At 28.5% G+C, this 10054-nt stretch overlaps 1 protein-coding gene across 1 annotated transcript; it reads left to right on the top strand.

Annotated features, from left to right (window-relative positions):
- The first annotated feature begins 299 nt into the window (after nucleotides 1-299).
- On the top strand, nucleotides 300-9903 carry LOC114416822 (probable aminotransferase TAT2). Its single transcript, XM_028381849.1, has 7 exons — nucleotides 300-629; nucleotides 4340-4679; nucleotides 6813-7031; nucleotides 7488-7547; nucleotides 7974-8129; nucleotides 8272-8365; nucleotides 9516-9903. The coding sequence occupies exons 1-7, from the start codon at nucleotides 358-360 to the stop codon at nucleotides 9647-9649; spliced, it is 1275 nt and encodes a 424-aa protein (XP_028237650.1). The 5' UTR covers nucleotides 300-357; the 3' UTR covers nucleotides 9650-9903.
- Nucleotides 9904-10054: the final 151 nt, after the last annotated feature.

Genomic DNA, 10054 nt, shown 5'->3' with positions numbered 1-10054 from the left:
AAACATATCTTCTCTATTATTTTTTTACCAAACAATACAAAAGTATTTTTACTATTTTCAAACCATCCCAATTATTGTCCTTCTACCTAATACAGCGTGTTGAACAAAGCATAGTATGTTGCGTATCACATAAAAAACATGTGAAAATCGTACAAGGCCAGTGCCTAAAACGTACCTACATATATAACTTCATTTTAATGCACTAATTTAAAAAATAAATTGCAAATATATATTAAAAAAAAAAACTTACAGTGACGGTAACGGTACATTGTAATTAAAATGTTATATATAAGCATAACGATGTGAAGGTGAGGAAGCACCACACCCACCCCAGAAATAGAGAGTAAGCCTGAGATCATGGAAAAAGTTGGTGTGGCTGTAAATAGCAAAAATCAAGAATCCAAAGCAACTTCCACCATTACCATTAAGGGTTTCATGAGCCTTCTAATGAAAAGTGTAGATGAGAATGGTGATGGTAGCAAGAGAGTTATTTCTCTGGGTATGGGTGACCCAACTCTCACCACTTATTTTCCCATCTCAAATGTAGCTGAAAAAGCTGTTGCTGAAGCACTTCAGTCACACAGGTTTCGTGGCTATGCTCCCACTGCAGGTCTTCCCCAGGCCAGGATGTAAAGTTTCCTCTCTGTCTGTCTCGAATTTCATATTCTTGTGCTGCATGTTATACACGTTGTTTCCTTTCAGAAAATAAAATTCTCCCTTTCTTTATTTCTTTTTCTTCTCACTTTTTCATTATTAAGCTATTAAAAGTATTTTTAAAGCTTGTTGCTGAACTAATGTTCATTTTAAAACACTATTGTTTAGTGTATTTCTTTTTAGTATTAGAGGAGATCTATTTGCTTGTTTTTATAAGTAATATTTACTTATAATTAAAAATATAATATCTTCTTTTGTCGACAAAATAGATATTATTAGAGTAATCCACAATCAGAAATGTCTCATCAAGATGAGAAACAGTACAAAGAAGCATAAAGTACATTCATAAGAAAAGTTACATTAAATAACGTACTATTACATATATAACTTTTTATTATTATTTATTTTTCTTTTTAGGTGCATATATTAACATGTCCATTTAACATTTTTCATACCTCAATACTCTCTAAATGCACCTTTAATACAAGTGCAGACCCCATTACACAACCCTATAGATCTTAAACTCCCTAAACCCCCCAAAAAATCAACCCGTAAACATTGCAGACCCAACCAGACACATGAAAACTATATTATTGAAGTAAAATGTGCACGAGTTGTTTAATTATATATGATGTCATTGTGAGGACTCATTCATAAGAGAATTAAAAGTCAAAATAGGTTGTTTGGATTGTATCGATGTTCTAAGTTTAGTATTTATCAAATCAGATTAAGAAAACCACGGCTAATTATTTGGATCCATTTGGTAGAATAAAGAAAAATGAAAAAAAAATGAATTGAAGTGAAAGTTTTAAACTAAAATATAACATGAAAGTTTGAGTTTCATATTATTTTATTCTTTATTTTTTTTTCTTTTATCATTCTCTTTCACTCCAAACGAACACATCCTTAAATTGAGAGAAAAAATTATATTATATATTTTTTTAAAAAAAATATACACTGTACAAAACAGGACAATAATTGCTGTACCAAAAAAAGAACGGGACAGACAGCAGTTAGATGCAACATTTTAGAGAAGTTTAGTAATATGTGAGTAATTAAGACAAAGTCCATGTTTAAAGATCCTGCTAAATATGAAAGTGAAATATGATATAAGAATATAAGAAAAAAAAACAGGATGTCTGATACAAATAAATTTATTTTATGTTCCACAATCATCGAATAATTCTTGAAAATCATGAAACTTTAAAAATGATTAATTTTATTTGATTGATGATAAATATTATTATATGAATTTTTTGGAAATATAAAAGTAAAATAATACATTTATTATAATATTTAATTATTTACCTCATTAAATAATTTAATAAGAATAATATGATATTTATTCTAATTAAACTTGTTTTTATATAACTCGGAAAATTTAGGGAGTGTTTGATTTTGTTGTTTTCTGTTTTCATTTTCACTGGAAATAGAAAATGGTGATGGAAATGCGTTTGATTGAATTTTTGAAAACATTAAAAATATTTTTTCAAAAGAACCAAAAATTCGAAACAATAAAATCTCATTTTCAGTTGAAACCAGGGATCTCATTTTAGTGAAATGAAAACAGGTGGCAAGAAAATAATTTTAAGCAAAATTTAAAAATATATTTTTTTTTCTGAAAACGCATTTTCAGTGTTTATATTTATTGAAAACAGAAAACAAGAAGTCAAACTAAATATATTTTCAGAATTCTAATCTTTTGAAAATGAAAACAATTTTTAGGAAATGAAAACAGAAAATGAAAATGCAAACCAAACACACCCTTAAATATTCATCTTCTCGCATAAAAATATTTTGGTGAGAAACTTGGTTCAATTTTTTTTTTTGAAAAATATTATTTCCCGATAATGTTATTTCTAAAAATCAGGAAACTAACACTCACAAATTTAATTAGATACCCAGAAAACTTAAATTTTCTCTTTACTCCTATGTATTATCAGTATAAAATCAATAATAATTTAAGAATTTTAAGTTAATTAGTAGAAAAGTTAATAAATTTATTATATATGATAATTGTATGCGTTGTTATTTTTCTTTTTAAAATAAATTTAGCGCTATTGTTTCACCGCTTTCAACTTCTTGATGTCCATTACAAGTTACAAAACAAAACCATCTCCATCACACCATGACCCTAGAGTAAAACTATCTAAAAAAAAAACCTCATTGTACGTGTAGCTTGACAAAATAAGGTACATATGAGCCAATAAGGTTCAATTGGTATTTGGTTCCATTCAGTTATGGAAGAAAAACATAAATTGTTTTAAGGGTGGTTTTGGTTTTTTGGAAGAAAAAAGAATCAGATAGAATTATAAAAAAATATTTAACTTAAAGTAGAGAGAAAGAGATGTGTGATTCCCATAATTTTGAATTTTTATTCTATTTTTTTACTCTAAATATTACTGAGTGACATAATAAAGTAATACCGTGAGGAAAGGTTGAAAAAAAATCACATAGAGAAGTAAAATCTAACATGAAACCGTAAGCTCTCGAGCAAGCTCGAGACTTTGACTGTGTGTCTATTGAAGAATAATGAGCTAATGACTCATAGACAATGACTTGGATAAGATAAATCACCAGAACTAAGGTGAGTCTTCATATGATAACTATCACTGTTTATGGACCCAGTGTGATTGGTTGTGTGGAAGAAAAATAAAAAAAATATTTAAATTAAAATAAAAAAGTGTGGGACTCATATAAGAGAGACAAATAAGAAAGAAAAATCGTAACTCACTAAAGAATACTTTTTTGTCCGTTACACACAAATTAAAAAGTTAAAATGATCTCTTGTACGTTTTTTTTTCTCTCTTTCACGTGTCCAACTGCCTCCACATTTCTGAAATCTCTGAAAATGTGTTGGATTCTTGTAAGTCCTATTCATAGTTGCATTATTGCATAACTTTGTGAAGATGAATATTGAAATAAAGATAAAAAGGGAAAGATGTTTTCCATAACCCGAGCCCATATATGTTGTATGCGTGCCACTTGAAAAAGAACTATTGAAGAAGCTGAGCTCCTTTATAACACATTCATGCGAAACAAATTTATTGTACAAAGAATGTTTTCATAAATTAATTGGAGTAGAATCTTTAAATTGAGTAATAATAAACATCTTTTTTTTAATTTCTCATAACATAAATCTTATTATATTTATATTCTCTTTCTAAGGGTTAGATATCACATGTCTATCAAACATTTTTCTTTCCAAAAGTATCATTAGAATTAATCTCTCTTCTTTTAAATTGAGTGATGATACATAAACATCTATATTTTTTTAACAGCTATTAAACAACTATCATTTCCTTTTTATATCAAATCATATTATTTATAATACCTATATTTTCTTAGTATTATCTCTCACTCACTTCTGTCTATTGGCATATTGAGTCCATCTATAATTTTTCTTTTAAATTTGAGTAGAAATACATTATTTGTTTCCGGGATATGGTTAGTGGCGGAGCTTCTTGGGTGCGGAGTAGCCATAACCTCCTCAAAAAAATTTCTTTCCTTTTATAAGCATATAATTTTCTTTACAAGTAAAGCTATAAATAATTTTAAATATATTTATTTAATCATTTGCTCCCCCAAGATTTTGGAGCAAGATTCGCCACCCACTGTTTATGGCGTACTTTGTCACATCACTTGTGTTGTGTTGCTGATGTTAGTATTGTCCTGTTGGCAACAGTGCAATTGCTGAATACCTGTCTCGTGACCTTCCTTACCAATTATCAAGTGATGATGTTTACATCACTTGTGGATGCACACAAGCCATTGATGTTTCAGTGGCGATGCTTGCTCGCCCCGGTGCAAACATCATTCTTCCAAGACCAGGTTTCCCACTCTATGAACTTAGCGCTTCATTTAGAGGAGTTGAAGTGAGGCATTATGATCTGCTTCCAGAGAAAGGTTGGGAGGTTGATCTAGATGCTGTTGAAGCTCTTGCTGATCAGAACACTGTTGCTTTGGTGATTATAAATCCTGGGAATCCTTGTGGGAATGTGTACAGTTACCATCATTTGGAGAAGGTTTGTTTTTAGTTGCCTAATATGCATGTGACTTCATATTAAATAACTATGTGTTTAGTTTTTAGGTCAAATTAATTTAGAGGTTATTGAACTGTTTTTATAATTGGGTGTCAATTTTTTTTATTAAATTAGATCCTAGCAGGGACATAATTAAAAAATAAATACACACTTAGGACCTAATAGATAAAAAGAAAGTTTAGAGGATCTATTTGTTATTTTTAAATAGATCTTTGAATAATGATTTTTTTTTTCAATTAAGTTTTTGAATCTATATTTATTTATAATTAGGTCTCTGTAATTAGGTTCCAAAAGAGACTTAATTAGAAATAAATACATGTTTATGGACTATATTGAAAAAAAAATAATTTATGAACCTAATTAAAAAATATATTATCAAATAGTTTAGGAGCTGCTTATTAATTTGATCTAATTTTTATGTATTATAAGTGTAAAAAAAGTGTACTTTTAACCAATAAAAAATATTGTGGATATGACTTTTATCTTATATTTGGACAAGAAATTTTAAAATTTTAGGAAATTTGAAATGCTTGAAATTTGAATTGGTTTAATTTTAATTTACTTCAGTGTTTTTTTAATAAATCAATTAAATTTTTTAAAAATTTTAAATTATTTGGATAAGGAAATTTAATTTTCTCTATATGTAAAATTTCACTTTTATATTTTAAATAGATAAAATTTTAATATTAATTAAACTTTATAGACAATAAACACTATCTACTTTTGGAACATTTAATTAAAAAATATTTTAAATATTTAATAATTTTTAAATGCAAATATTAATAATTTTGACCAAGGTTTCTTTGACCGACCACTATCAGTGATGTTTTTAGGCCGATATCAACCATAGTTATTTTTCTACCAACATTGATAAGGGTTTATTTTGTCAAAGTATGTCAAGAATATTTTTCAACTGAGGTTGGTTGAAGCTAATTTTCAACCAATGTTGTTTGTGATTAGTTTTTGGTTGACGTCGTCCATGTTTTTCTACAGATGTTGGTTGGTTATGTTTTTCGGCTAAAATCGACCAAAAAAATAATCCTCGCTAGCCAACATCGATCGAAAAAATTCTAGTTAGCATTGGTTTAAAAATAGTCATTGTCAATGTCAGTAAAAAAACTCTAGCTAGTGTTAATTGAAAAAACCCTAAACAACTTTGGCAAAAAAAAACTTAACCAATGTCGGCCGAAAAAATAGCTCTGGTTGATGTTGGTCGAAAAACCCTAACTGATGTTGGCTGGAAAAATCATAGTTGACGTCATCTAAAAAATAGTTCTAGCTAATGTCGTCCAAAAAAACTCAGCCAATGTCATTTGAAAAAATCTTAGTTGACATTGGTTGAAAAAATCCTAGTTGACATCTGTAAAAAAATCCTAGTCAAGGTCTGTAAAAAAAATGCCTAGACAACATCGGTTAAAAAATAGTCCTAACCGACGTCGAACAAAAAACCTAGCCGATGTTGGCCAAAACATCACTGACCGATGTCAACCAAAACAGTCTGGGCAACAACGACAAAAAAATATCCCTGGTCAATGTTGACAAAAATTCCCATGACCCACGTCAGTCAAAAAATAGTCCTGCCAATGTCAACTGAAAAAATCCTAACTAACATCAGAAACAAAAAAAATAGCCTTGATTGACTTCTTACAAAAAATCCTACACGAAAAAACCATGAAGCTAGTGAAAAATAACTTGTGTCAATGTCAACAGTAAAAACCTTGGCCACCCCTAGTTGTGAGCATCGATATAGAGAGAGAGAGCCGTGAGTGATAACATGAGTGAGAGTAAACACTTTTTCATTTTTTTTCAATTATTTTAAATACCAAAAATTTTAATACATTTTCAAATATTTTATTCAAACAAACTATTTTTATCATCAATCATTTTAAATTCCTTAAAATATGAATTTCTTGTTAAATTATTTCATCCAAACGCATTCTTAAAATAATTAATAATTATTATAAAAGCTAATACATTTATCATACATTTAGGATTAGATGACACTTTAAACTATTAGTGCATACATTATTTACTCTAATTAATTCTGACAAAATATGTTTCTAAAAGTTCACAACATTAATATAATTAACTTAATTGTTTGCATATTGGACTTAGATTGCTGAAACTGCAAAACGGGTTGGAACAATTGTGATTGCTGATGAAGTTTATGGCCATCTTGCATTTGCGGGCAAGCCTTTTGTGCCAATGGGAGTTTTTGGCTCTATTGTTCCTGTTCTGACTCTTGGCTCATTTTCTAAGAGATGGATAGTTCCTGGATGGAGGCTTGGTTGGTTTGTGACAAATGATCCATCTGGCACTTTTAGAAATCCAAAGGTCTTAATCCGTCCCACTCTATTTAACTAACTTAGAATCCTTTTATATTTTTCATCTTGAGTCTCAGATCATTGATATTTGATCCCATGGTACATGAATAATCATACTGGAATTAGAAGCTCATCAATTAATCAGAGAAGATCCTTGACTGGTCTTATCTCTGATCTGAGATTTATTTTCTTAGACATGGTAATGAACCTTTTTTTCAGTATGTTTGTTGATGGCTTCCACTCTATATGTAATGCTTATTTTATTGTGTTGAACTTCCTTTTTTTCCTATTTGATTGCTTTATTCTTTTGTAGTATTCTATACTGAAGTTTCAATAGTTGACTGGTACATTAAAATATAATCATTTCTTAAATGAAAAATTTTGTTGCTACTTCTAAATTCTAAATGGTTATTCATATTATTCAACACATTATGTGATTTCTTAAACCATATGTTTCCCTATGCAGGTAGATGAGCGCTTTAAAAAGTACTTTGATCTTTTGGGAGGTCCAGCCACCTTCATCCAGGTTTTCTATTTTTCTCTTACAAGCTAATTAATTTTCAAATACGTACAGAAATGGATATCTGTTCTAATCGAATTATCGATACAACTTGATTTCATTAAAGGTTTGAGAGGAAAAAAATGAAAGAAAAAAGTTTTTAAACAAAAAATATTATGAAGTTAAATAGAGAAGTATGAAAAACAATAATAAGAAATGTCACATTTTAAAGCATATATATCACATGAAATAGACTAGAAGTTAGCATTCTTAATTAAGACTAGACTAGTATTCATATGTTGGTGCAAGGTCTATTGTCAAATCCAAGTTACTTTGGTTTGGTGCCGATATATTTTAGAATTTCATCCAAAATTCTCGGTTAAGAAGAATTTTCTTACATCTATTACTATTTTTTTAATCTAATTGATGGCTTTTCTTGATTGGCATTGGCAGGCAGCTGTACCTCAGATAATTGAGCATACTGAAAAGGTTTTCTTCAAGAAAACCATTGATAATTTGAGGCATGTTGCAGATATATGTTGTAAAGAGTTGAAGGATATTCCATACATTATTTGCCCTTATAAACCAGAAGGGTCCATGGCTATGATGGTGAGGAATTAAGGATATATCGCAATTGAGGTTCTTTTGAGAAAGAAAATTAAGTAAAATGTCTTAACAAAGGAACTCTAACATTATTTATTCAATTAATTTCTTTATAGGCTATTTTTATTTATTCTTGAATAAAATGTAGGTGAAACTAAACCTTTCACTTCTGGAGGATATTAGCGATGATATTGATTTCTGTTTCAAGCTTGCTAAGGAGGAATCTGTTATCATTCTTCCAGGTACAATTGCATAAATCATGTTTCACTTTAGATACTTTTTTGCATCTTTGGAATCAATACCTCGATCGTGACATAAATTTTATTTTTTAATGTAAATTTTTTTACTGAAATTAATTAATTTAGTCATATATGTCTCAATTACGTTCAATAATTCAAAATAAATTATCCATATAAATTTTACATACTCAACTTTAAAACAAAAAGGACGATCCTATTTTGATGTTCATCTATCAATAAATATTCCTCCTTCCAAAGATCCAATAGGAAGAAAAGGAAATTCTAAAAACAAAGAATGCTGACCTTTGAACAAAAGCTAGGAGAAGGGAAATGTTGGAATTTTCTTTTTACTAAAATGGGGTGGTTTGCTTTAAAAATTACCATAATATTATATTTTGTTTTAAAAATTTACCAATATGATACAAGTCAGATTTCTGAAAGTCGACTTAGTTTTGCCGAAGAAATTTCTGATGATTCCGAAAGTTTTGTGGCAATATTTGCATGTCAGAAAGTAGAAAAACAAGACGAAGTCTACTTTCAGATGCTGATCCATACAATAAAGATAATTTTTTAAAATAAATACCATTTTAGAAACTTTGAAAGCAAATTACCCCATTTTAATAAAAAAAGAAGAAGCTCATAGTGGTTTTATATACATAACTATTAATAAATGGAGCAGTTTTTTTTTTTTTTTGAAAGATAAATGGAGAAGTTCTAGAATATAGTCTTTGTGATGAATACATTATTAACAATTAAACAATTTTTTAAATATTAAATAATATTTGGCACAACTTATTTTGAATTATTCGTCTCTTTAAAAGGAGAAATTGATCAAGAGAAAATTTGAAGAATAGAAGAATTTAAAAACACAATTTGTTTTCCGACGAAAAAAATTAACTAAAAACTTTTAAAAGGATAATTTTAAGAGCTTTTAGCTTCTATTTTTTATTTCGAATTCAAAGATAAAAAATATCATGTAATAAATTTTAACTTGAAAGTAATTCTTAATTTTAAAATATAAAATTACTAAAGGGTATTTTAATTTTAAGTTTAGAGCTCTTAAATTTTAAAAAAATAAGTTAAATACAATCTTATACTTATAAGTTAAAAGAAATATACTAAACTCAAATCGGAACCTTGATTTATTTGGCAGGAACTGCGGTAGGGCTGAATAATTGGCTTCGTATTATTTTCGCTACAGATCCAGTTGCTCTTGTAGAGGGTTTGAAGAGGGTAAAATCTTTTTGTGAAAGACATGCAAGAAAGTGGTCAATGACTACAGAATAAAATCCACAAATTAAGGCGGCTACTATTTTGTATTGAATACCTAGCTTCTCAAATATCCAATTTTTACAAAATTGGATCGTTTTACGAATAATTGGGTTCTCAAATATCCATTTTTTTTGCGCCAGCTCTAGTTTATCACTAGCTTTTAAGGAAGGATTCTCCAAGTATCTAGGTGTTTATCAATTGGTATTTGTGTTTATTGTTGTATCTAAAAAATTATATATTTTAAATAATTTTGTGACGCTATATATTAATCAGGTATGGATAATTGTTAGCCAATTAGTTTATCACTAGCTTTTTTTTTTTTGTAGTCAGAAAATAAACTACGTTCATTTACTTTTAATCCCTTGTAAATTATTAACTAATAATTATTAAAAATATTAAATTAATTATAAACTAAATAAA

The sequence above is a fragment of the Glycine soja genome, chromosome 6, assembly GCF_004193775.1.
Source record: "Glycine soja cultivar W05 chromosome 6, ASM419377v2, whole genome shotgun sequence".
In the NCBI taxonomy this organism is placed as follows: domain Eukaryota; kingdom Viridiplantae; phylum Streptophyta; class Magnoliopsida; order Fabales; family Fabaceae; genus Glycine; species Glycine soja.
Note: the sequence above shows the minus strand (reverse complement) of the source record. Positions and strands in the feature narration are given on the sequence as shown.